The 27,190-nt window shown below is 43.3% G+C and overlaps 2 protein-coding genes across 4 annotated transcripts in view; one reads left to right on the plus strand and one right to left on the minus strand.

Moving 5' to 3' along the window:
• Positions 1-6,354, minus strand: part of CDC123 (cell division cycle 123) — a 75,905-nt gene extending 69,551 nt beyond the window's left edge. The window contains exons 1-4 of one of the 3 annotated variants that reach the window (XM_073328761.1): positions 6,004-6,239; positions 5,218-5,289; positions 1,794-1,854; positions 337-369 (exon numbers count right to left, since the gene is read on the minus strand). In XM_073328761.1, coding sequence (XP_073184862.1) covers positions 337-369; positions 1,794-1,854; positions 5,218-5,289; positions 6,004-6,077 — 240 coding nt within the window. In that variant the 5' untranslated portion in view covers positions 6,078-6,239. Of the gene's footprint in view, positions 1-336; positions 370-1,793; positions 1,855-5,217; positions 5,290-6,003 lie in introns of all 3 variants that reach the window. The other 2 variants (XM_073328759.1, XM_073328760.1) reach the window with 2 other exon arrangements.
• Positions 6,225-26,900, plus strand: NUDT5 (nudix hydrolase 5). Its single transcript, XM_073328762.1, has 10 exons — positions 6,225-6,360; positions 13,537-13,642; positions 18,220-18,287; positions 21,312-21,364; positions 22,137-22,244; positions 22,794-22,889; positions 24,393-24,494; positions 24,800-24,808; positions 25,759-25,812; positions 26,545-26,900. The coding sequence occupies exons 2-10, from the start codon at positions 13,580-13,582 to the stop codon at positions 26,652-26,654; spliced, it is 663 nt and encodes a 220-aa protein (XP_073184863.1). The 5' UTR covers positions 6,225-6,360; positions 13,537-13,579; the 3' UTR covers positions 26,655-26,900.
• Positions 26,901-27,190: the final 290 nt, after the last annotated feature.

A 27,190-nucleotide genomic window follows, 5' to 3' on the forward strand; every position in this document is an offset into this window, starting at 1 on the left:
ACTTCAGTTCATTTCCTATAGCCTGGTGAGAGTCTGATCCTTAAACACTGGCCCATTTTTATTTTTGATTATCCACAAAGGAAGCAATAACAACTTGTTTTTCATATTACAATTTAAATAAGTTTCCGGTTACTGGTGTGTTTTGTACAAAAAGTGAGATTCCACCAGGTTCTATAATGAGAAACATCCACCCTGCCACAAATCTGGAATGGCCTGATACATGGTCAGTGTAACAATGGGTAAATTTAATCTTCTGAAAATGAGCTTAATTCTCAGGTTACAGAAAGAATAATGTGGACAAAATTCCATGTTTTTAGGTACATAAAGCATCCTTACCGTAAGTGTTGTGGTATTCTCATCATCCGACCACTAAATAAAAGAGGAATAGAACAATTTTAATGGTTTCTTGTATGTCCTAGCATATTTATTATTTATGTAGCGCCATAAATCTACACTGAACTGTACAATAGGTAAAACATGCCAAACAAATCCTCTCTCTGTCCTGGAGATCTTGTACCATAAAGATGGGAGCGGGTACAACACCCAACATATAGAGAGGTGCTGTTATTGTTGACTGAACACTTGACATAAATGAAGATAGCAAATAAGAGCTTGTCTACACAGTGAGTTAGCATGCAGTAAGCCAGAGTGTGAATTAACAGCGCACCAGTGTGCTGCACACTAACCTGATGTGTAGAACCTGCTAAAATGCAGTGAAAGTCCCAGAGCATGCTGGGCTTCTGAGCCGTGCTCCGGAACTTTCACTGCGCTGTAACAGAATACACACAGAGCGTTAGTGTACAGCAGGCTGTCATGCTGTAGAGTCATACCCTGGCTTGCCACACACTAACTCACTGTGTAGACAAAACCTAATAAAAATAATGGTCTAAATGAAAAAGGGAGAGGCAGAAATGTTCAGGTATCATGGGGCTATGAAAAACCATGCACAGCACGAAACCTTGGGTTCAGCATCAGTATCACCATCCTTAACTGTAGAAATAAGTCTTGAAGTCATCTTTGCAAATTGCAACCAGAATATGACAGAGAAGCAAGCCAACAAGATGTGCAGTGTAAAGCTTGGCACAGCTCTGTCCCTGCCTAAATCTTGTCCCAATTCCCACCACTTCTCAGTTCTAGACCAATGGTTAGCTAACTCCGCTTCAATTCTTTTTCTCTTTAAGAGCTTACATTGCTTTTCTCAGGGTGCCTCCTTTGCCTGGAATGTCCTCCCTGATCCTGTATGGTACACAGCCTCTCTTTGTTCCTTCAAATGCCCCCTGTAAAACCCACTTCTTTCCACAGCCTCTCCACTGTTTCTTTCGGAGCTTAACAAAACCAATTAATAAAGAAACTAATAAGAAATGTGCCTTGTGAGAAACAAATATCATAGCAACATTTTATCCAAACTTTCCTCCCTCCCTGAAGTCAGGATGCATCTAACCCAGGGATCGGCAACCTTTGGCACGCGGCCCTTCAGGGAAATCCGCTGGCGGGCCGGGACAGTTTGTTTACCTGCAGCATCTGCAGGTTAGGCCGATCACAGCTCCAACAGGTAAACAAACTGCAGGTAAACAAACTGCCCCGGCCCGCCAGCGGATTTCCCTGGCGGGCTGTGTGCCAAAGGTTGCTGATCCCTGATCTAACCTAAGATATAAGTTCCTCACAGCAGGGACCATGTTTTTATTATTCAGTAAAGTGGTATGCCTCCCTATGGATCTCTACAGATGTGATAAGTATTAATACATTTACTTTGTAAGAGACTTCACACAAGTTTTATTACATTTTGTACCAACCTGTATTTCCTCTGCCTGATCATCAACACTGGCTTCCTGAGAACATGTTGGGGGATCATCCCTGAAACAAAAGTTAGAGAGGGGAAAAAAAAACTCTTAGAAATCTTGAGTTTTGAGAGTTTGATTTTGACAGAACACTTTGGACTTCCACCATAACTGCCAGCTAAAGATCTCAAAGTGCTTTTATAAGTGGATGAATTAAGTCTCACAATACACTGTGATACAGTTACAGTGAGTCAGTGGCAAAGACAGATCTCCCAAGTCCAGTGCCCTAGTCACAAGATCATTCTGCTTTTTTGTCAGCATATCACTTTCACTTCTGAAACCATTCAAACTCATTGAATATTGTGTGACTCATTTTATTCAGATTTTTATACCACACCCATCAACACGGTAAGTGCCTCCCAGCAGTGCATTAAATGAGGTAACTAGAAAACCACAGGATTGGTGTGGCTCCTCTCCCTGGGGGAAAACTGGGAGCTCTTAACTTTGCTTGATGTTCTGTGTGTTTTTTGTAGGTAAGGTCAAAGAGGCAGGCCTTACATATGGAAGAGAAGTCGAGGTTTTTAATGGTTCTTAGATATTATTGGAATTCATTCCACAGTCTCAGACCACCATTTGAGAAAGTTCTGTCCCCTTACAAACAAGCTGGACTGTTGGTGCTTTGTTGTGCCTGGTGAGTGGAGTGGTTGACCACAATCTTCATCTTGGAGCTTTAGGTGATCTCTTAGGTTCCTTGGCCCATATCACTGAGCACCTCAAAGGGAAGACCGAGTCCATGACTATGATTCCATATTCTGCGGGAAGTCAGTGTAGCAAACAGGACAGGTTTCATGTTTGCCATGTTGCTAACGAGACAGCGTTACTGGAGAGCAAATACTGCAAGCAGCTAAAGCCTGGTCTATACTGAAAACCTAGGTCTACCTAGCTACATTGACTTAGGTGTGTGATTCCTCTCCCCCTCCCCTCCCACCCCCGCAAGATGTAGTTAAGCCGACTTAAACCCTGTTATAGACACCATTATGTCAACGGAAGAATTCTTCTGTCGACCTAGTCACCACCTTTCAAGGTGGTGGATTTACTATAGCAATAGAAAAAACCCTTCTACTGCCGTAGCAAGTATCTACATTGTAGCTGTGCCACTGTACACTTGCAGTGTAGACATAGAGTTTCTGCTAAAAGAAAAGGAGGACTTGTGGCACCTTAGAGACTAACCAATTTATTTGAGCATGAGCTTTCGTGACAATGACAAAGATACTATGGGGCAAACTACAATTCAGCTCTGCAGATCTAAGATTCAGATGCTGATTCATCCAGGTTTAAAAGCAAGACTAATCGTGATTGAGAGAAGATGATGTCTAGGACATGTGTGTTTGCTTTCTGGCTAAGAAAATTCACCTTCCAGAAAGTCTGAACTTTATACAGGACTGCATGTTTAAAGACACTTAAAAATCAAATTATGCAGCAGTATATGACAACCTCTCCACTGAACACAGTAGAAACTGCTCATGTCCAGCGACTGCATAATCAGACCTTGAGTCTTAGATTTTCAGAAACTTGGCCACAAATTGAATAATAGCTGCTAAGTTGATTTACATAGTGATGCAGGATCAGAGGCAGGATGCAGGCCCTTCCTAGCCATAAAAGTTTGATGATAACTCTAATTTCCCATACGCATCCTACAGAAAACATTTCAAATGGGGGGGGGGGGGTTCGGAGGGACAACCACCCCATCATAGTATGGTTTCATCTTTTTGAAATATTTTAATGAACACTCCCTCAGTCCGACTTTACTCCTGGGGAAATTCTGCGCACATTTTAAAATTCTGCAAAATTCTACATATTTTGTTTGTCAAAATAACACAACATCATCACACCAGTTACAATTATTTTGGCAATTTATTTCCTAATACCTGTCAGCAAGTATGTCTGTAACAATACAGACAACAAAAAAGATTGAGGAAATGTTTTTTGACAAAGATTCCTTACTAGGCATATTAATACAGAACTCTTGAGTAATAATTCATTTAAACTACAATCACAAGGGCCAGCTTCCTCATTTCCCAAGGGGTGATCAACCCCCACTCTGCCCCAGGCCATGCCCTCACTCCACTCCTTCCCACAAGGCCCCACCCCACCTCTTCCCACCCCCTCCCCTGAATATACCCTGTCCTCGCTCCACCCCTTCCCCTCAGCGCCTCCCGCACACCACTGAACAGCTAATCCGCAGAGGGCAGGAGGCACTGGCAGGGAGGGGAAGGAGCCGATCGACATGGACGCTGGCAGGCAGGAGGCACGGGGGGGGGGGGGGGGAGGAGGAGCTGATCAGTGGGGCCCCTATGGGAGTTGAGCACCCACAATTTTTTTCTGTGGATGCTTCAGCCCCAGAGCACCAACGGAGTCGGCACCTATGACTACAATACAGAAGCTTATTTCCCACACCCCTCAAAAGCAGTGGCAAAGGCTTGTGGGAATTAGGAGTAACGGAAAAACTGAGGGAGAGGGAAGCAATTGCTGGGAAGGAGCCTGGGAGTGAACCTGTGGGGTTGTTGGGTATGGGTGAGAGAAGTATGGAACAGTGGGTTTTTTGAGGGGAGGAGGATTGTTAGGGAGCTCCTCCATGCAGAATCTGGCTGACCCCCTAGCCTCTCCCATTCATTCAGGCACATCTGCCCCTATCCCCATGTATCCCATACCCCCACTCGGCCACCCTCTGCCCCGTCCTCATGTGGCCCTGCACTCCCCTGCTCTCCGTTCCCATGTGGCCCTACACCCCATTCAGCCCTTGCCACAGTTTGTCCCCCACCACTAGCCCTTCTGAACCCCAGTCTATGTGATTCCCCAGCAGCCCTCTCCCACCCCCCATAAACCATGCCTCCTAACCTGGCCCTGCAGGCAGGGCGCTGTGAGCAATGCAGCCAGCTGCTGTTTGCTACTGCCGGTGAGCTGGCTGCTCTCTGTTCTGGTGCCACAGCAGACCCTGGTGGGCATAACAGCAGTGCCTCTCTGACGGAATGTATTCTCTCTACACTTGCAAAAAGATGCTACTGTTGTCAAAGGTTGGTTTAGCACTTCAAACTCTAGTTCCAGGTGCTTAGCCAGTAACTTCCACTGCTTCAGTGATCTGACTTTCTTTAAAACTTGACAGCAAACAAGTACTATTCAATTTAAAGGATTTTAACAGATTACATAATAAATTTAGGCCTGAATATAGGTTGTCATTTTCAAATTTAATTTTAAAAGGGCTGATTTTAAAAAAATAAACCTGTATTTAACTAAAATAAAGAATCTAATTTAAATTAAAAATGGGGGTGGGTTTGTTTCCTAAATAATTGATTTTCATTCACCCTATATTATCAAATATATGCAGATGAATTAAGTATAGGGAGACAGAATTTAATATTTGAAAAATACTTGATTTTACCTTCCTGAAACTACCAGAGTTCCATCATCCAGCAAATAATCCTTCACATTCTCTGGAAGTGGAAGTATAGCACTGAACAAACAAAAGGCAGAAAATTTATTAGAATAATTTAAAAAATCCCAGTAACATTCCATGTCCTTTTAATTCTGCGGAAGAAACACACACAGACATGAACACAGTTGTTGTGTTCTATCCCAACCCTACGCTCCCCCTCGCGTCCCCCCCCCCAAAAAAAAGCCCAACAAACAAAAACACCTTTTCTTTAGATGGGGTAAGGGAGGTGGGGCAAAGAGAAGACTAAAAGTTCATGAAGGATTTCTTTATATGAAAGATTTTCTATGCAATTCATTTTGTCACTGTATTCCTCAACCATGAAAAGGTGTAAGCTCCATGCCCTGCGTCCTCTCCCCTACACTCCGGCCCCAGCCTCGGAAACACTGGGCACTAGCAGAAGACAGGATACTGGGCTAGATGGACCATTGGTCTGACCCAGAATAACCATCCTGGTGCTCATGCCCTCCCCAGGCCAGCTCCCCCCTTACTGAGTCTACCATGCCCTGCCCCCACACCCCGCCCCACGGGCCTGCCCCTCCATGTCCTGCCCCCACTTGCCCCGGGCCAGCCCCACCCCTCCACGTCCTGCCTCTACACGTCCCCCGCCCGCGGCGGCCAGCCCCTCCATGTCCTACCCCCACGCCCCGCAGTCTAGCCCCTCCATGCCCTGCCCCCAAGCGCCCCCGGGCCAGCCCCTCCAGGCCCTGCCCCCCGGGCCCGCTCCGCTCCCACCTGCGGATGGTGAGGGCCCGGAAGCGCGGGTACCACGCCGAGAACTGGCAGTGCAGCACCTGCTCCTTCTTCATCGTCGTGGCTCCCAGTCCGCTGCCGCGCCCGGAACCCTCCGCCCAGGCCCAGCGGAGCCGCCCGGAACTCGCTTCTAGTGCGCCAGGCAGGGGGCCCGGCGCGAGCGGCCAGCCGCAGACACGGGGGCGGAAGGAGTGGCAGCCGAGACCCGGAAGGGAAGCCCGGGAGGCTGAGAGGGGGGCGGGGTCAAGCGGTCCCTGCGCGAGGCCGGGAGCGAGCAGTGAGCGCGGAGCAGCCGCTGGCGAGGGTCCCGGCCAGCCAGTCACCGCGCAGAGGGCAACGGTCAGAGGCGGCTGGGGGGGAGGGGCCACGCCGTGTGGAGAGCGGGTGCGCCTAGGGCGGGAGCGAGACGGTGGGGCGAGAGGGCGGCAGGAGACGGGGGTGGCATGAGGGGGGGCGGGGCAATGGGGCAGTAGTGTTTCCAGCTTTGCCCGTTGCTTTGGGGTGTGCTCATTTAATAGGGTTACTCTTCCCGGGGGCGGGGGGTCTGTATTTCTATCCGTGTGCTGCTTGTGTCCTCATACGGAGCTCTTCTTCTCCCTGCTCCCGGTCCCCTCCCCGAGGAGCGATCCTGCAGGTTCCCCAGGGCTGGCTTCTTCCTGCCCCACAGTCAGACAAACACACACATTCACTGAGTGTGTCTGAGAGGACCGGGTTAATCCGCACTCCCAGGCTGACCCTGGTCTCAGCAGGCTGGTCAAGCAGCATTTCCAGGCTGTCACCCTCATATGCCCTGGGCACCGCACCGGCATAGAGTATGCCGAGCAGGCTGGGTCGAGGAGCACTTCCAGTCTGCCACCCTCATATGCCCCTAGACTCAGCAGGCTGGGTTGAGCAGCACTTCAAAGCTGCCACCCTCATGTGCCCCAGGTTCAGCACGTCCCTATCCCCGCCTTCACGTTACAGTTGTTCTGGTCGTAACCCACTTGATGAGCAAACCCCACAGGATTTTTGGATGCTGCAGGGATCTTTTAGCCGAGGTATGAGGAGCATTGCTGCAGAGCAAATGAGGAAACCAAAAAACACCTGCGAGGGGGCAGGGAGAGAGAGAAGCAACCAGCTTAATCATGAAAGTTATTTATTGCCAGGTAATAACCATAGGGGAGCCAAAGAAACAAAAGAGTTAGATTTAATATTATAACTTTAACTTGATTATAAAAGTCAGGTTTAGAAAACTATAACTGATCACACAAGTCAGGGTCAGAAGGCTACACCGAGAGAGAGAGCTGGGTTCTCACCACCCCATGAAGCTTGAATCGATCAGGGGTCCCAGGTGGTTGTGGGTCCGTAGTGCTGGAGACAGGCAGAGCCCCCAGAATGATCAGGCAGGAGAAGATGAAGTCCCAATGGAAGTGATGCAGACTTTGGATCCAGGCATCACAACACTTACTTGAGCATGGGTAGGGGTTTTTGTGGAGAAACAACAGTGGTTCAAGAGAGAACACTAGATTTGTTTATGTGTAAACTGATGGCTCAAGGGAGTATACCAAAGTTGTTTTGTTCAGGCTAGACAATGCAAGCTGATCATTCCTTACTATGGGCGGTGTTCTTTGGAGGGAGCTCACAATGCTTAGGGAGCTTCACTATTTTGGATATCCATAAGGGATTTATTACTCAAATTGGTCTAATGACAACTGAGCTGGATGTGTGCAGGCATGGGTTCATTAACATCTGGAGCAGAGATCCCCATCGTGCAGTGCTTCCCTGCTTTTCCTTGGTTCTTGCCTTGGAATCTCTGTTCTGCATTCTGTATGCTAATGGAGATGCCTCCATGTCCCATCTCTGATGCAGATAAGGCTAGGGGAGTTTCCTTAATCTAGTCATCCTTAGCCCAGGGGTTTAGGTGTCTTTCTCCCTGCCTTTCCATTGCTTTTTGTAAGTCTTCGGATCAGTTTTGGTTTGAGCAGAGGCTGTGGGGGAAGGTCTTTTGTGAGTCAGAGCTGCTGGGTACTGCACCCTGGGTTCCCCAAGAACACAGAGGTGACAGGTAACAATAGGGATGGGCGTGGCATAACAGGGAGCAGGGGCAATGGGGCAGTAGGGACAGGGATGGCATGGGCGAGCAGGGGGTACATGGCTTCTCCTCCTCCTTTGGGGATGATTCCTCATCACTTGTTGTCAGGGCAGCATATTGGTTTTCCGTCACCATGGTGGATGGGTTGGGGGCAGGGGTGGAGCACTGCCTGCTGCCAGTATTAACCAGCTGCCAGTGTCCTCCCTGTGACAGAGCCATATGCTCCTTCCCCGGTGATGTGACAGCAATTCTCTGTAGCTGGATAGCTTCCTCAGTCTTGGATGTCTCCATGTGAATACTCTCCAGGAATTCCTTGTGGGCACGGATGCTCCTCAGCCTAGCCACCTCCTCCTGTAGCTCCCCACCTGCTTCCTAAGACATTTCACCAGCAGGCACCTTTTGCACTGTATGATCCCCCCCAGCCTGGCTTTCCGAGTGTGGGAAATGCAGGCCATGGTTTCTGCAAATCCACACCAGGATCTGGGTAGAGGCATCCAGGTTAGGCTGTCTGTCTGGATACAGGCGCAGGTGGAGGAGACAGGAGCAGCCTTGGCACTGGTGATGCAGCCCTTCCTAACCATAGCAACTATATTAAAACTCCCTCTCAAACTCCCCTGTTTGCAGTCCCTTGGTTGGTTAGCCTCTGGCTTTTAAAGTCTTCTCTCCTAGGTCAGCCCTACCCCCTCATTAATCACATAGGGGGAGGGTGATCACAAGGCTAATTGAGGCTGATCAGAGATGATCCAGGGAACAAAGGCTCAACAGTCCCCAGACACACAATCCCATCTGATCCTGCAACTGAAAATAACTGAAATAACCTGAAAGAGAAAGAAAAACAAACAGCCAAACAAGCTCACTCACCCCAAAGTTAATACTTACACCTTGTTCATTCATCAGGGGATTCTCCTTCTTCCCATCTCAAGCTCCCCTGTTTGCTAGCAGGAGATCAGGCTAGATGGTCTAATGATTCCTTCTGGCTTTAAGAATCTGTGAATTTATCTAATCTGTGAATAATCTAATTATATGGCCCCATCACTTATTTTTTTAGGCCTCCCAAAATTATCAAATAGTCATATAAAGATAGATTTTTCCTCTTCTTGTCTTACTCCAGTTAGCAGGGTCTTGATTTTATTCAGTGTGAGGTGATGTTAGCAGCAGTATAGGTTGAAGAACTGTGTGCTCACCTTTCCAACCACTCTCCTTATTCCCACTATTCTTTCACTGCCTCTCCCTTTTTGTGTCTCCATGCCTTTTACACTGTAGCCCTTTGCACTCAGAACTACCCTTGCAGAAGGTGCACAAAATTATTATACTCCCTTAATTCAGACTCTTCTAAATTGGGCTAACTCACGTAAATCCTCACCTGCCCATTAACTGAAACAGACTTTGTAATAATAATTGCAATGTTCTGATAATCACCCTCTGGCAATTCAAAGCAGTTTTTCTCTCTCTCCATTTAGAACATAACCCCAATGAGGCAAGGACCATTTATTCCTTCATATCCTGTACAGTGCTGAGTAGGCCATCGGTGCTAATAAACATCAGAGCAGAAATGTAACATTGCCAAATATCAGGATGGCAACCATTGATTTCTTTTCCTTTTGGCTATTATTTTCATGCTCTTTCTCAGAGCTCAAGTTAGTGCACTATTTGCCTTCATTAGTTGTTTTTTAGGCTTGGTCTACACTCTATACCAACACAAGTTGGTACTGTAACTACGTCACTCAGGGGCATGGATTTTCCACACTCCTGAGCAATGTAGTTATACTGACCTAACCCCTAGTGTAGACAGTGCTATGTCACCGGGAGGGCTTTGCTCATCGACATAGCTGCTGCTTTTGGGAAAGTGAAGTTTCTATGCTGGCAGGAGAAGCTCTCCCATCTGCATAGGTAGCGTCTTCACTAAGTGCTACAGCCGCAACACTAAGTGTAGACAAGCCCTTAGCCTCATCAGTGATGTGGCACAGTTCAACAAATGAAGCTGGACTTAAGCTGCTAGCTGCTTCTAGCAGCAAAGCCAGATGCATTTGTGCAATGCAAATGCAGTGGCTATTGGTGATAGATCAGTGGATTTAAAAGATATTTAGATTCTGGAGGACAAATCATCTCAAATATATACATCAAGGTGCTGTAGGAAAAATTGTATACTTCAGCTACTTGACAGTATCCCCTTAGAACATTTTTTGAAAGACATCCTAGAGTGGTAAGAAACCTGGATATTTAGTTTAGTCCTGAGCTTTTCTGAACAACATACTCTAGCTGCTATTAACTCTGGTTGCTATCAACTGGGAAACATAGCTGGGATCAGATCATGCCTTTTGAAGACTGATTTAGGGAAGCTTATCCATGTTTTTATCACATCTTGTTGTAATGTTCTTTCAGCAGGGCTAACCTCTAAGCTGATTTGTAGGCTTTAGTTGGCTCAATTCTGAATTGCTTCAAGGATAAGTTTAAAAACTGATTGGTGAGGGGGGGTTACCTTCAAGAGAGGTCTGATCAGAATGTAGAATTAACAGTGGAACCAAACTCACTCCTCAGGTAAGCAGGACTCAATTGAGCCCCAGGAGAGGTGAGTGGAGCAGATACCATGACAAATTTAGTGTCCTATATTACTAGGCATAAGAGGCAAGCAGACAGGACTAAGACGATCACGTTTCTGCCCATGTTTACAATACGTATCAGCTGTTAGGCTGAGAATGCAAGCTAACCGTGAATTCACTGTTTTGTTTTGTTTTACTGAAATCAGGATTTTAAAATTGCACTGCTAGCTATAAAGCGTTACATTAGTGGAGTTCATCTAAACCTGATACAGGACTACACGTTGTAGGTGATAGTACAAGAGAACATCATGTTCCAGATCTTTGGCATGATGTGTGTCCATAGATCAGATACACAAACGTAGCGCACGTTGTTACAATGCAGCTTTAAACCAGCTTATATTCCATTGCAGTTAATTGTTTATTAATCTTTAACTCTGTTGCTGCTCTCGAATTTTGACAGTATCTGAATCATAACCCTCAATGAGCCGAATTATATTTCGGTGTTTTGACACCTGAAAGTCCTGGTTCCATGCCATCTGCAGAATGTGGAAATCTGACACTTCTTTCAAAGCCCTTGTCTAAATGTTACTCAGAGTTATTGCACCAACTAGTGGAAAATTTCAAAACTGCTGAAGCCGAGACACTGACCTGAAGAGAACCTCGGTGTAAGCTCAAAACTTGTCTCTCTCACCAACAGAATTTGGTCCAGTAAAAGATATTACACTTCACCTACCTTGTCTTTCTAATATCCTGGGACAGACATGGTTACAGCAACACTGCATATGTCTAATATCTATCATTGTCTCTTTCTGAAACTTGTGAAATAGGAGGAGGTATTTTCTGTCTATTTTGGATTCGGATATTACTAACCATTCAAGCTTAGTTTATTTTAGAACATGTGTGACAAATTTTCCTTGTATCTCTTTGCTGCAGGTCTAACTAAACAGTAACTTTAAAGTCTGAGTCTTTTTTGTGAAAGATGCTTTGGCTTCATCCAGCAATCATTAAACTGGCAAGGACTCTGTCATGGGATACACTCACTGCTAGGATAGTGGCTACTCTGGGGATTAGCTCCCTCCAGCTCTGATGCCCTCTTCCATCATCCCACCCTTACCACAGCCCCACTTGCTCTATGGGATTCCATGCAACTTCTATTTGTAACTCAGCTCTCCAGCCACCTCACTATAGGTCCTTCCTTTCCAGGGTAACACAGTCTCTCCAGACCAACTGTCCAGCTGCCTTTCCAGGGCATCCTCTAAGACTATACACTATCCCAGTGGGTGATCGGGGAACCCAGACCCACCCACTATTCCAGGTTTCAGACCCTCTGCCTCATGGTCCGCTTATGCCAAGACCACATTGCTATTTCCCTGTACTCTTTCCTACTTCATTTCTCTTTCTCTGTGTTCTGACCCACCCCCGGGGTTCAATTCAAGTGCCCAATTCTCAGGGAAAGACTAGCCTACTTCCCCTACCGCCTAATTCTGTTCTCAGCTTGCTGGCTTTGTACAGGCCCAGCCTATACCTGCTCAGCTGAGCTTCATCTTCTGTTCTAATTCTTCCCTAAGTGCAGCCTGTTATTTTAATTAGCCCCTTCCTAGCTACCTTAACCCTTTTAGGTGAGGTGTGCTATGAAAACTCCATCACAGACCCCATTAGACCTATGAGAGTCTCTGGCCTGAGTATGGATTGTAGATTTGGGCCTGTAATAAATTAGTTGTGTTTCTGTAGTAGTATCGTTTAGTGTCCTCCAGACTATGTAACATTCCTTGTCTCTGTAGGACTGTGCTAGGGGAGATGTGCCCCGGTGCATATACTCAAGAAAGCTGAGATAAGCACACGTCCAGTACTTTAAAAATATAGAATGGATTTTGTGAAAGAATGAGAGGTGAAAAGCACCAGCTAAAGTCAAATGTACAGCAGGAAAGTGCTGTGCAAGTTTTCTCACCCCTTGGTCATTTCTCATGATCACAGAATCTGTAGGGCTTTATCTAATGTATCCTGAAATTGGGGGAAAGACTCCTATTGGCTTCGCTGAGAGTTGGTGTAAGCTCATAAACACTAAACAAAAAGTTATTAGGTCATCTCTTCCACCTCATTGTCAATGTTGGATTGTTTCCCAGTGGGTTTTTTCCTCCCCTTCTGCTTTGTCATGTCTGTTATCTCATTTCAGTAGGAACCCTGGGCTTCAACTCTGTACTGAACTATATGATAGTTTTGTGATGCAGACAAAGCACCAAACATTCCACTGACTTGAACCCAAGATTTTAGTGGTAAAAATGCACAGCTGTGCATCAGTGTGCTGCCTGGCATATCTTCTGCTTTAGAGCTAGACAGGACAAATTAATTGGGAAATGGATAATCCTGCATTGCCTCTTGAGTGGGAAAGGGACTGAATGCTCTATGTGATTTTTTTTTCCCTAGTCTAATAGCTGAGATTCCTCATTCTCAGCAGTGGTGGTTTTCACTCTGAATTCCCTTTGATATTTGGGGTTAATTCCTTAGCCTTACCGTGTCATGCTTTGTCCTCTAGGCTAGTTTGCATGCTGTGGCAATAGTCTATTGAGTAAGATTCCATTGAGAGCAAAGTAGCACTGTGACTTAAAAGGGGCAACAGTAGTGGTGCACCCTGCCATGCATGGCATATAAATATTGTGGGGCAGCTCCATAGCTGGTGCAAATTTCCCTAGCTCTTTTGCAGTCAGCGGAGCCATGAAAATTTATATCAGCTGAAGATCTGCCCCCATCTGTCTTAGCAGCATCCATGATGTTTGCAAACTGATGAGTGTGTGGGACCTTAAATGTTAATGAAGCATGTTTAGGAGAATGATTTGTTAATTCAGAATGCACGGATGAATGGTTTGACTTTACTCTGAGGGTAAATATCGATTCTCTGTTTTGTAGTAGTGTGGACTTTGTGCAGGAGGTGCAAGAGACATCCCTGAAAATGGAAAACAAAGCAACCACAGAGATTCTGAAATCTATCAGACCATCCATCCTTAAAGAAGAGGTATAAAGCGTTTATTTTTGCCTTGTTTATATTTATTAACTAATGTAGCATTTATTTAAGGCTGCTATTGAATGTTAGAAAATATTACATCTGTGCAGAGTGAGGAAAACCTTATGCTATGTAGCATGTTAGATGTATGAAGATAGGGCTTTTGTCCTGAAGTCATTAGAGTCAAAGTAGGTGACACGCAGATGAAAGATGAGGAACTTTCACCTTAACACAGTCATAGAAATTACACAGAGGTTATCTAGTGCATCTCCCCTCTCCCTCAGACCCGCCCTCCCCAGGCACAGTTGTTCCCGACAATACTTTCTAGGCTGTTCAGGGTAGCTTTGAATGTCTGAAATAATGGGACTTTCACCACTCCCCTGGAGAGATCATTCCACTGTAACTGAACTCACTGCTTTCTGATATTCAGCCTACATTTTCCTTTCCTTAAAGATGACCTGCAAAGGATTTTTTAAAATTGTGTGTGCGCCCTTCCCTTCCCTCCCCCCCGCTTTATGGTACATAAAGAGGACCTAACATGTTTGTTTGCTTTTTAGGGTTTTTTCAACAGTTTGTGCTTGTTCCTATCTTAGCAGTATTGGAAATATCAGAACTAGTCCTCTCTGGTTATAGTGGTAGTGTCCTGAGAGTATTGTGGATGTTTACTCTGAGCTTGTTTACTCTGACCTTAACTGAAGCTGCAGGAGTGTTGTCTTTTAACAATGAAATCCTTTCTATAAAGTGTTTGTTAGCCATTGGAATTAAATGGTTGTTTAAAAGAGGACTTTTAAACTGTCTTATTAAAAATCTCTTCCTCTTTCAGTTGCTCAGCTTTCATTCTCTTGATGCTTTTGGTGTCATCATTTCATTAGATCTCCAGTCACGATAGTTTCCCAGGGCAGACAAGACCCAAATTTCTTACATAAATAAGCAAGCAGGAAAACTAACATTTCGGGGGGGGGGCTGGGGACGGGGCTAAGGGGGTATTTTTCAATGAAGCAAAACTGGGCACAAGCCTTTTCAGGCCACTTTAGTTTCAGCCTATTACTCCTCAATCCCTTTTGCTACTCTAAATGATTCCTTCTCCTGCTTTTTCTTTTGCACCCTCCAAATAGTGGTAGCAGGTTGTAGCCAGCTCTAGTATATTTCAGGTCATTTGTGTTTCCCTGTGCCATGCTGGTTTTCACCAGACTTCTTGTGGCATTGTTTGAGAACAGAAGTCACAGCCCCTCTGCCCAGGACCTTTTACTAAAGAAGTTGTGGACTTCTGATTCTGGATCACCTAACATTGGAGTACAGTTTCTCTCTAAGGCACCTGCTGATTGTGTCCTCTAACTGTTTCTGCAGTCAGGTTATGTTGGAGAGAAGCAGATTTTATTGGCATAACAGCAATAGAGAGAAGTCACAAATAGAAGGTGATTCAAACTGAATATGCTTAGCTGAATGTTATGTGAAGCATCCTTAGCTAGGGTCTAAGCAAAGGATTTGTGTCTCACAGCATAAAGCTTTCTCTCTCTCTCTATCAACTGGCACAGAGTTTGACCATGCATCCAACCAGGCATGAGACAGCAGAGTTTCTTTTTCCTTTATAGGTAACACTGAGGGCTTTGTGGTTCTCCAGTAGCATGTAATTCACCTGGGCTTTGGGGTGGATTCTGGAGCATTTAAATAACAACCACTCACAGGAGGTGCTGGATGACCTATACCCTATTAACTATTACACTGGGTTGCCTCTTAATTGCCACTTTTGGCCTCTGTTGGTATACCAGGCATTCTTATGACAGGTATCCTGTTTTACTCCCTACATGGCATCCCCTTTTGTCTTCTCCTTTCTCAAGTTTGGATGTGGTCCATTTCCTGGTAACTTTAGTCATTTCTTCCTCCCTCACTTTCTTGTAGCACATTGATATGGTTCTGACTTCCGCCATTCTCCTCTTTGCTATTTAGCAATGCCAAGATAGATACTGGGGTAATGATTTGCTGGGTTTGCTGCCTGTGCAACATTGTTGGGCCATGATCAATAATCCAGGCCTTTATACGTTCTGCAAAGTTTGAAAATAATTGCTTAATCCCCGTTAACTCAAAGGCTTCAACTGGTGTAGAAATCTTGGTTTTTTTTTTAATTAAAATATATAATTCCCTTGATGTTGGCTGCAACTGTAACATGATTTTCGTCTCTTCCTATTTTGGGTCTCATTCAGTTTATTCCCTGTATGCCTTAGGGGTTAATTTAAATCTCTATAAATATATCAGAGGGATAAATACCAGAGAGGGAGAGGAATTATTTAAACTCAATACCAATGTGGACACAAGAACAAATGGATATAAACTGGCCACTAGGAAATTTAGATTAGAAATTAGACGAAGGTTTCTAACCATCAGAGGAGTGAAGTTTTGGAATAGCCTTCCGAGGGAAGTAGTGGGGGCAAAAGATCTATCTTGCTTTAAGATTAAACTCGATAAGTTTATGGAGGAGATGGTATGATGGGATAACATGGTTTTGGTAATTAAATATTCATGGTAAATAGGCCCAATGGCCTGTGATGGGTTTTTAGATGGGGTAAGATCCAAGTTACCCGGGAAAGAATTTTCTGTAGTATCTGGCTGATGAATCTTGCCCATATGCTCAGGGTTTAGCTGATCGCCATATTTGGGGTCGGGAAGGAATTTTCCTCCAGGGCAGATTGGAAGGCCCTGGAGGTTTTTCGCCTTCCTCTGTAGCATGGGGCACGGGTCACTTGCTGGAGGATTCTCTGCTCCTTGAGGTCTTCAAACTACAATTTGAGGACTTCAATAGCACAGATATAGGTGTGAGGTCTTTTTTAGGAGTGGTGGGTGAAATTCTGTGGCCTGCATTGTGCAGGAGGTCAGACTAGATGATCATAATGGTCCCTTCTGACCTAAATATCTATGAATCTATAAAGCAATAAAATATACCTGGGTGCTTGCAATCCAATCTTATAGAAGTCTGCATGCTTCCTACCTTGGTAAAGGAATTAGAAACTTCACCTTCTCCATTCCTGCTACACTGCTGTGACCACAGATCATCCAAAAGCCCTTTGAAAGTATTTCTGGCTTCCTGTAATTCAAGGATAACTTAGAACAACCTTGCAAAATAACCATGAAAATTTCCAGGCACAAAATCGAGTTGGCCATGGTGATGGAAAAGTGGTTGATATTTTGTTTGCCCCTCAAAATAACTGACTTGTCCCAGGCAAGTGGACAAGCAGAATGCTGTAAGATGGACTTAGAATTGGTTTTAGGGATGAAGTGAAATGATCCATTTCCATTGTCAGTTACTGAATTCTTAGGTTACTAGTGGCTCAGTCTCTGTCTCTTCATCCTATGCTTGTTTTTCTCTCTTCACATGCTCTCGATGTTGCTGCTCCTTCTTGGGCTGCATTCTTTCTCTTTCTAGCAGGAGTTTCTCCTATTTCATGACCTTTGTGGCCAGATGTCCCATTTACTCTGTGGCCTGGTCTACACGACAGAAATTTGATGTACTAACCACCTGAGACTACGCTGGCCTCTAGAGAGTCTCCCTGTTTATCCACCACCACAGTTCCCTGCTTCTGTCAGGTTTTCTCTCTGCTCACAGCTTGAGAGTGGAGTGATCCTGGTTCCAAATGGCTAATTGGAAACGCTTCTCCTCTGTAGCTGCCAGTCCTCCTCTCTGACCTCTTGCTGTTCCCAGTGCCATTGGTTTGGCATCACTCTGCTGATGTAACCTATCCCCAAGCCTCCCAGTCCTCTGCAGGATTTCAGAAACAAGTCTTCTGTCTGCCCTCCCAGCAGCCATTTAATTAGCAAAGACTTCCACCCTTACGTGCTAGCCATAATAAATGAGAGAAACGGCAAAACTAACATCTAGTTCCACCTCTCCTCAAGGGACCACACACGAATGGGCAAAACACTAGGTGGAGGGAAGTTAAGAATACCTCTGCTCAGCCATGAAAAGCCCACAGGCATGTAGGTGGCCATGGAGTTGATAGTAATGATAATGCGTAGAGCCTCTCATTGGTAGATCTCCAAAGGCCTTCAAATCAGGTCAGAATCGCTTTCCCTATGTTACAGATGGGGAGAATAGTGACAGTCCCAAAGTGAGTCAATGGCAGAGTTGGGAATAGAACCAGTTCTCCTGACTCCCAGATCTCAGATAATTGAGCAGTCATAACCCGCATCATGGCTAAAGCCCATGTAGGCAAATTCTCCATACCCCTTTTACACACAGCTGAAACCAGCCCCCTTCTAGGGGCAAGGCACTGCCTTCATGTTTTATTTTAAAGATTAGGGCTGAGACTTTCAAAGCAGCCCAAAGGAGATGGGCACCCAAATCCCACCAAATTCCATTGAAACTTGGTTGTCTAATTCCCCTAAACTCCTTTGACAGTCCCAGCCTAGCCTTACATATGTCACATGAGTTATTTTCAGTTCCTATTTCAAGAACTCCTCAGTGCATGCATTTACATGTTAGTATTGCAGCTTCCCACACACACTGAATTTGCAACATCTTTCCAAAATAACAAAATTGCCTAGCAAATCTCGATGGGGACAATGTCCCTACTTGTTTAATTTATTATTTTTGTTAGACAATCGCAGAAAGAAAATGGGTGAAGCTTGAACAGACGACCTATGTTGATCCCTCCGGTAAAACCAGGTAATTTCCTTGCTGAGACATTTTAAAATTCTTGCAGTTCTTCCAATTTTCTCTGTCTGAACTAGCCAAAGGCTATGGAATTTGAGCACCTATAAACCAATTACTTGACATACTGGGCTAGATTACCCCTTTGACATTAATGCAGTTACTCTGAAGAAGAATTTGACCTTTTTTGTTGTTGGACTTTGTTAGCAAATATTGTTAGCAAATATTCTTTATTCTGTAGGTTAATACCTTGGATTTAGTCCATGTGTTTATCTTGCGGTTCCAGTCATTTGCAAAGATGCTGTGCAGACCTAATGCTGCAAGGTTTTAACATGCAAACAGATGATTATCAAGAGCTCCCTTTGGTTTTTCTGGTCATTCCCAAAGAACTCCGTTTCCCCTGTTGATGGCATGATGTCTGAGACTGTGCAGGGTCTTGCATATTGTTGGGATGGTATTGTTTGGAGAAGGGTGGTCTTGCCTGCTTCTTACCCTCTCATTCATATTCTCAGGCCTGTCTAATTCTTTTCATGTGTCAGATAAATCTATCTTTTTAATTTGTCGTGATGACTGGAAATGACAGCGCTACCTTATTTTTCTTCTTCCTAGAGCATTGGGGTCCTTTCTGATTGCTCTCTCTAAAGTCTCCTTCCCCTTTAAGAGTAGCCTCAAGAAGTGGCAATGATTGAGGCCTGTGTGAAAGGTTTATTTTTTGTGTCAGTCCCATCACTTATTTTTGATTTGCAAGAAAGGCTGTGTCATTTTTGACTTCCAGTTACTAACAGGAATGGGTAACTTTTTTGAGCTAGGACCTTTCAGAGTAACCTTCTTTTATTTTCACATAATGATTGTTATGCATGAGGCAGACAGAATGTAAGTATTTGCTTATTGCTTTTTCCAGACAAAATTAGCCAGTCTATAAAATTTGTCTCTTCTATTTTATGTTGCAGCTCTTCAAAATAACCATTCTAAATATATTGACCTGCTGTCTTAATTTCACCTCTATGCTTCAGTTTCCCCATCTGTAAAATGGGGATAATGATACTTGTCTTCCTTTATAAAGTGCTTTGAGATCCATGGATGCAAAATGCTACAGCAGAACTAAATATTATTAGGACTGTCGATTAAGCGCAGTTAACTCATGCGATTAACTCAAAAAAATCACAATTAATTGTAGTTTTAATTGCTCTGTTAAATGATTGAATACCAATTGAAATGTATAAAATATATTTGGATGTTTTTCTACATTTTCAAATATATTGATTTCAGTTACAACACAGAATATAAGGTGTATAGTGCTCACTTTATATTATATTACAAATATTTGCACTGTAAAAATTATAAACAAAAGAAACAATATTTTTCAGTTCACCCTATTCAAGTACTGTAGTGCAAACTCTTTATCGTGAAAGTGGAATTTACAAATTTGGGATTTTTTTTGTTACATAACTGCACTCAAAAATAAAACAGTGTAAAACTTCAGAGCCTACAAGTCCACTCAGTCATACTTCTTGTTCAGCCAATCACTAAGACAAACAAGTTTCTTTACATTTATGGGAGATAATGCTGCCTGCTTCTTATTTACAATGTCACCTGAAAGTGAGAACAGGTGTTCACATGGCACTTCTATAGCCAGCGTTGCAAGGTATTTACATGCCAGATATGCTAAACATTCGTATGCCACTTCGGCCACCATTCTAGAGGACATGCTTCCATGCTGATGACGCTAGTTTAAAAAAAAATGCATTAAATTATATTTGTAACTGAACTCCTTGGGGGGAATTGTATGTCTCCTGCTCTGTTTTACCTGCATTCTGCCATATACATCTGTTATAGCAGTCTTGGATGGTGACCCAACACATGTTGTTCGTTTTAAGAACACTTTCACTGCAGATTTGACAAAATGCAAAGAAGGAACCAATGTGAGATTTCTAAAGGTAGTTACAGCACTCGACCCAAGGTTTAAAAATCTGAAGTGCCTTCCAAAATCTGAGAGGGATGAGGCGTGGAGCATGCTTTCAGAAGTCTTAAGAGAGCAACACTCTAATTCGGAAACTACAAAACCCAAACCACCCTAAAAGAAAACAACCTTCTGCTGGTGGCATCTGACTCAGATGATGAAAATGAACATGCATAGGCCTGCACTGCTTTGGATCCTTATCGAGCAAAACCCATCATCAACATGGACACGTCCTCTGGAATGGTGGTTGAAGCTTGAAGGGACATACGAATCTTTAGCACATCTAGCACGTAAATATCTTGCGATGTCAGCTACGACAGTACCATGCAAATACCTGTTCTCATTTTTAGGTGACACCGTAAATAAGAAGCAGGCCACATTATTTCTTGCAAATGTAAACAAACTTGTTTGTCTGAGCGATTGGCTGAATAAGAAGTGGGCACAGTGGACTTGAAGGCTCTAAAGTTTTACATTGTTTTATTTTTGAACGCAGTTTTTTTTGTACATAATTCTACATTTGTAAGTTCAACTTTCATGATAGACTGCACTACAGTACTTGTAATAGGTGAATTGAAAAACACTGTTTTTACAGTGCTAATATTTGTAATTATATTTATTCTTTAAGTGAGCACTGTATACTTTGTATTCTGTTGTAATTGAAATCAATATTTGAAAATGTAGAAAACATCCACAAATATTTAAATAAATGGTATTCTGTTATTAACAGCATGAGTAATCATGTGAGTATTTTTTTAATTGCTTGACAGTCCGAAATATTATTTATTTATTGTCCTAAGCAACCATCAAAAATCATTTGCTAGCTAGACTATGTCTGTAACTAAAGGTGAAACAAAATTGAGACTGAGACCTTACAGATACTTTACAGGGATCACTTAGTATAGTGGCTTGCCTCTTGGCAGTTGCTCCTTAGTACCATTCTCACTGTATGTTTGCATGTTTTGCTTTTGAATGAAGGTAGCAAAGTTCCAAGTTGGCTATTTGTGTGGAAAGCATGCATCTATAGTACACTTCCTTTTTTAGGATTAACACATCCACTTTCTCCTCTTCTTACCCAACAGAATTTGGGAAACCGTAAAGCGTACTACCAGGAAAGAGGACAGTTCAGCTGATGGTATGGCACCAGTTACATTTTTGTGCATAACTTCTAATATTAACAATGATGAGGTGGTCTGCTTCCATAAATGGCAACAACTGATACAATAAAAAGGTGCAAGAGAATAGGAGTAAAATAAAGCAAATAGTATATAGTGCCATAAGCCATGTATGGTGCTGTACTGTTGATCAAGTGTAGCTTAGAAGGAGTAGAACCTCTGCCCCAAGGAACTTACAAATCAGTACCCTGATTTTTGTGAGTAATCACATTGATGTTATTGTAATGGCTGGAGTAAGAACTGTTTACATGACTAAGAGTTGCAGGATCAGGCCTTACAGCAAAATATTGCCAGAAAATGGATCTGTAGTCTGGGGGAAATCAGTGTCTGAACAAATATTTTATCTGATCACTTTTCCAATGGGAAGTCAGTCATGGCCCCGGGCAGTCAAAGGAACTGCAGCTTCCTGTTTGTTTGGAACCTGTTGTTTGGACAAGGGTGTGGGGACCAAATTAAAGTGGAAAGACTGTTAAGATTGTAGTAGTAGAGGGAAGGCTCTAGGGTACTTGATTGGAGCTGTTGCTTTCAGACTCAGAGTTCCTGATGATTATTGGGGTTTAAATCGAGATGAGGTCCTCCAGCAGAGAACAACAAATGAGTTATCTTTATCCCTTTCAGTGCAGTTTTATTTTTCAAAGTCAGTGGAAGTTGAGGGTGCTCACAAGACATAAGTGTCAATATTTGAACTACTTACATGCTATGTTTTCATTGCTCTTTTCTTTATGCTGGCAGGTGTATCAGTTATACCTGTGTTACAAAGAACTCTCCACTATGATTGCATTGTCCTAGTGAAACAATTCAGGCCTCCAATGGGAGGGTATTGCTTGGAATTTCCTGCAGGTAGGTAACAAAAATATGAAGATAAAATACACAGAATGTATGTGTAGTTTACTCTGTCCATCTTGCTGAGGTGTGTAGATTTCAATGTGCTGTGTCTTTCAGATTCCAAGATCAGTGGTGGTTTCTGTACTAGAATACAGGCTGTTGAGAAAGAGGGATATTTAGTAGTAATAAAATGTGAAATAGCATAATGTCAGATTTTATTTGTAGAATCTGTCCAACCCAGTTTTTTTCCTCTCTCTCCCTCATCTTCCACCTCCAAAAGAGGGAAAACCTTTGTGAGCTTGGCATTGGCATACTTATTGTGAGAGAGGAAATTCCTTTTGGAGGGAGGCAGCATGATTTGGTGGATAGGAGGCAGCAATTTTGGGTTCTGTTCCTGGATCTGACACTGATCTTCTTGACCTCCCAGTGCCTCAGTTACCCCATCTGTAAAATAGGGCTGAAGATATTTTACCTTCCATTGTAAAGCTCTCTTAGATCTAAGGATGGACAGTGCTGTAAAAGAGCTCAATTTTAATTATTTTTGATGTAATGTTTACACTGCAGGTCTCATTGAGGGAAATGAAAGCCCAGAAAGCGCGGCCTTGCGAGAGTTGGAGGAAGAAACGGGGTACAAAGGGGATGTCGTTGAATGTTCTCCAGGTCTTTGTTGTTTCTTGACTACCTGACTCAGAGCCAGTCCTGCCCCTCTTCATGGTCACAGAATGCCCTAAATTCAGTGGATCTACGATGGGTCCACTGTTCAGGATGGGAAGGGCACAGCGAGGGAGTGTGCACTCCCGCAGTGCCCCAGGACAACACCAAGGAGCCATAGACATAGTCTGTGTGTCTGACAGATGTGGATCCACTGGATAAAATCCAATAAAGAAGGCTATAGAAACAGCTTCACTGTTGCTCTGAGGCATGTGGGGGAATGATTCTGCTCTTAAGGAAAATCCCCATTTACTCAGGCTTTGCTCATGGGGCCAAGATTTTGTACTTAATACAAAAAGTTCAGTAACTTAAAGGTCTGGCGTCTTGTAATTAAAAGGTTTAGATGCCTGGGCTTGATTTGACTTCTTCTCCAATAGATTTAAGTGACTCTCTTGAACCTACCCAAGAATAGCAGTTGCATCATGCAGTCTCTGTGCAAATCATCCTCATTTCAGCTGTGCAAAGGAAGGAGAACTCGGGTTCTCTCACAGCTGATTAGCAGGAATGGGGAAGAAAGAAGTGCTGCCTGACATCAAAGTCCCCAAATCTTTGCAGCCAACATCTGTATTTAAACATTTTGTACTGCCTGCCACAGAGCAGAGGCAAAACTGGGATTTAAGGAAAATCTTTATAAAGGGGGAAATGCTCGGGAAGAAATGGGAAATCTGGACCATGGCTTTGAGAATGTTGCTATTAAGATTGAACTTCGCCCTTTTACTTTTGCACAATTTCCATAGACTGGAGTGTTGTGTGTGTAACTGATGGCAAAATTGGGCTCTTAGCATAGTTTGACTAGGAGCCTGCAGTTTAACCTTTGAGGTACAGTGAATGAGGAGAATGTTTGTCACTGCAGTAGAAGTAATCAGTAGGAGCTAATACAAAAATGAAGAAGAATCTGTGTGGGAAGAAGCACTTGTAAGTAGAGCTGAGTGAATAACTAATTTTTTGGTTCGGTGGCAGTTCTGAGGTGGGGAAAAATCAGTTCAGATTGAAGCGCATCTGAATAGTTTTTGGCATTTTCAGTGAACTGAAAAAATTCATTTTGGGTCTGTCCAGAGCAGGGATTTGAACCTAGGTCTTGTACTTCAAGTGCATGCCTCAACCATGGGACTAACAAGATACAGCAGCACAACCACTATCTCCTTCTCCTCCTCCTCTGGCCGTTTTGTGAATGGCCAAAACTGTGGATGAATCTCACAAATAGTTTTGGGTTGACCAAAACTGCATTGTGTGGCAAATAAACGTTGTCCAAAACATTTTGCCCAGCTCGCCTTGTACAAACAAATAACTAACCCAGACTTTTTGCCTGGCTTTGTGATGCATGCTGGTGAAGTTGCCTGCTGAATAAGTTTTGTCTTAATGTATCAACTAGCTCTGAGTGAAAGTTGTGGTGTTAAAATGTCCAGTAGTCTCGGCTCTTCTTTCTCATAATGAACATCCTTTACTTTGTAGCTGTTTGCTTGGACCCTGGTTTGACAAACTGCACAACGCACATCGTGACCGTCACCATTAATGGAGATGATGCTTGTAATACAAGACCCATGCAAAAGCCTGGTGAGTCCAGGGCATGTACAATATTTAATTTTTAGCTGTCTCATTGGAGGGACCGTCCTTTCTAAATATGCTTGGAAACTGTTGAAGGGCTCAGCAATACAGGATTCTAATAACTTCACTTGGGTTCACTGACTCTCTAACTTCTGTCTGAGCTTTTAGGGCTTCATCCACCTCCCACTAAAGTCAATGGAAAGGTTGTCACTGACATTCATGGGTGTTAGAGCAGGAGCAGACACTAAGCTCCCATGTGTGTCCAGACTTAGTTTTCTTTGTGTTAACACTTTTCTTTCTTCTTGTCTTTACAGAGGAAGGAGGTACGTTGCTCACTTAACTTCACTGTGGCTTCAGCTTTACCGGATGTCACTCTGAATGTGCATGTCACCCTGCACTCTGCTCTTCTCTGTGGTCAGGAGATATTTTCTCAACATCGTTAGGATCACAGTCCTGATGGTGACACACTGTATGGGATCCACTGACTTCAGCGCTCTTTAGATCAGACTTGAAATTCCCAAACAATTGTACCACAGTCAGCTTTAAGGAGGGGAAATATCAGTTGAAATGGTCTCCATGACCTATCTAGGATCAGTTCCTCAGCTGATGTAAATTGCTGTAGCTGTATTGAAGCCTGTGGATCTGGACCTAGACTGAAATTCTGCAATTGTTAATCCAGATAGAGGGAACTGCTTGGGTAGTTACAGGCAAATAAGCAATACCTTGCATTCCTCAATCATTTCTGCCCAACTTGTGTGACAGGCAACATGTCAAGATGAGCCCTCAGTTCTCAGATGTCTTGTCATTCTTCCTCCACTCTGTGAAGTTAAAGGTTTGTGGTCTCTCTTACCATACCAAGTATGCAGGCCCAGGTTACATTAACATTTCAACAGTGAAATATCTGATCAGATGGATCGAATAGGGGGAAGGGGAATAGTGACTGTCCTTACAGGACAGTGGTTCCTGTCCCTAATATGTCACCATTCTCCTAGCTAGTTCTGTAGTTATTTCCCAAATTACTGCCTCAAAACTGCATGTCAAAGATGCCTTTGATCTTGCCTGTGTCTTAGTCAGCTGAGCATGGTAGTGTGCCTGGGTATACTGGTCTCTGGCTGAAGGTGAACCTGAATCCAGTTCCTTGTCTGCTTTCCATCTGAGTTTAAAGAGAAGGGAATGAAATATACTTCTCTCAACGTTAACTCAACTATCAGATATAACTTGACAGATTAAAGACAATCCGTGTGAAATACACAAATTTAATTTTTTTTAATAGAATTTGTGGAAGTTGTTTCACTACCAAAGAATGATCTACTGCAGAGAATTGAAGGTAAGAGCACTTATTTTCTCTGGTACATTAAGCCAGTTAATAAAACCTTTGAAATTTTTTTAGCTTCTTCACACTTACTGTAAATCAACCCACTTCTTAGTCCCTGTATTCCAGTTTCTCTGGGGATCTCTCAGCCTGGGAGATTTATAACAATTTTTAAAACCAAAACCATCTACCTTCTTACTTCTGTAATCTGAAAAACTTGCATATAACATGCCATGTATCAGGTGAACCTTCAAAATGTTGTTTGTCTTCCAAAAAGGAATGTTCATTAGCACAGTCTAGCCAGCTGCAGTCTTTGTTAGATGCAATTACCAGTGCAATGCCTGTTCCAGATAGCTTCCTACATCAGAGTAGCTACCCATTTCCACTCTGAAGCTTATCCTTTGTGCTTCAAGTCAGTTCATATGCTTTTTTTTAAAATATACTACCACTAAATTAGTTAGTAATAATGCTCCCGAGGACTAACGTGTCACAAGACTTTAAAGGACTAATGTGTTACAAAGGAAATATGGCAAAGCCTCCAAACATTTTAACTGTGGCCTGGATTTGTTCTGATACTTCACACATTCATGCTACTTGTCAGCCTCTGTCTTGAAGTCTTCTGAAGTTTGTTTTTAATTTCTTGCTAACCGTATGAATATGAATTTGCATCTGCCCTTGTTGTGTCTGTCCTGCCCATGCCTTTCTGTTTGGAAATTCATATTACTGGTTGGTTTGGGTGTTTTTCAGAGCTAGTGGAAGAAGAGCATATTTTAGTGGATGCCAGAGTTTATGCCTATGCAATGGCACTGAAACATGCAACACAAAAACCCCTCCAGGTGCCTTTTATGAAGTTCTAAGGCTGCATATGTAACCTCGTTGAATACTTCCAGGATGGAGTCAAATGGTCAATATAGACTTGGAAGCTGTATCTTTTCATACAATAAAGGTCCTGTAGACTACACACAGTATTAAGCAATCATATTTCTAGGAAAGATTGCTTGAACTATTTGTACTGTATAAAGCTTTTCTCTAACTGTTCAACCTCTAACTCTGAATGGAATTTTATCCTTTGCAGAAGAATAAAAAGAATCATGGCCTGTTAAGAGATCACATCTTTTCCTTGCTCCTTCCTCTTAAAGTATTTTTTATGGTTGAGCACTTTACAATTATGCTGAAACTATACACAGGAGTCGCTTAATCCACCATTAAAGTGGAGCTGCTTCTCTGGTATAACACCCTTGGATCAAGGTAAGGGGCGGTACTTACCAAACTGACCTACACTAAACATAGCTGGACAGAATAAACCATAAAGCTTGAAGCCTTGGCTGTGCTAAGTATATACACTTTGAAATGGGGTCAGACCAGTGGCATTAACAATATTATGCAAAATGCC

This window comes from Lepidochelys kempii, chromosome 1, assembly GCF_965140265.1.
Source record: "Lepidochelys kempii isolate rLepKem1 chromosome 1, rLepKem1.hap2, whole genome shotgun sequence".
NCBI lineage: Eukaryota > Metazoa > Chordata > Testudines > Cheloniidae > Lepidochelys > Lepidochelys kempii.

Coding starts and splice junctions, on each gene's coding strand:
- NUDT5 (XM_073328762.1), top strand. CDS start 13,580: ATGGAAAACAAAGCAACCACAGAGATTCTGAAATCTATCAGACCATCC. Junction 13,643..18,219: donor CATCCATCCTTAAAGAAGAG/GTATAAAGCGTT, acceptor TATTTTTGTTAG/ACAATCGCAGAAAGAAAATG. Junction 22,245..22,793: donor TTGCTTGGAATTTCCTGCAG/GTAGGTAACAAA, acceptor TTTACACTGCAG/GTCTCATTGAGGGAAATGAA.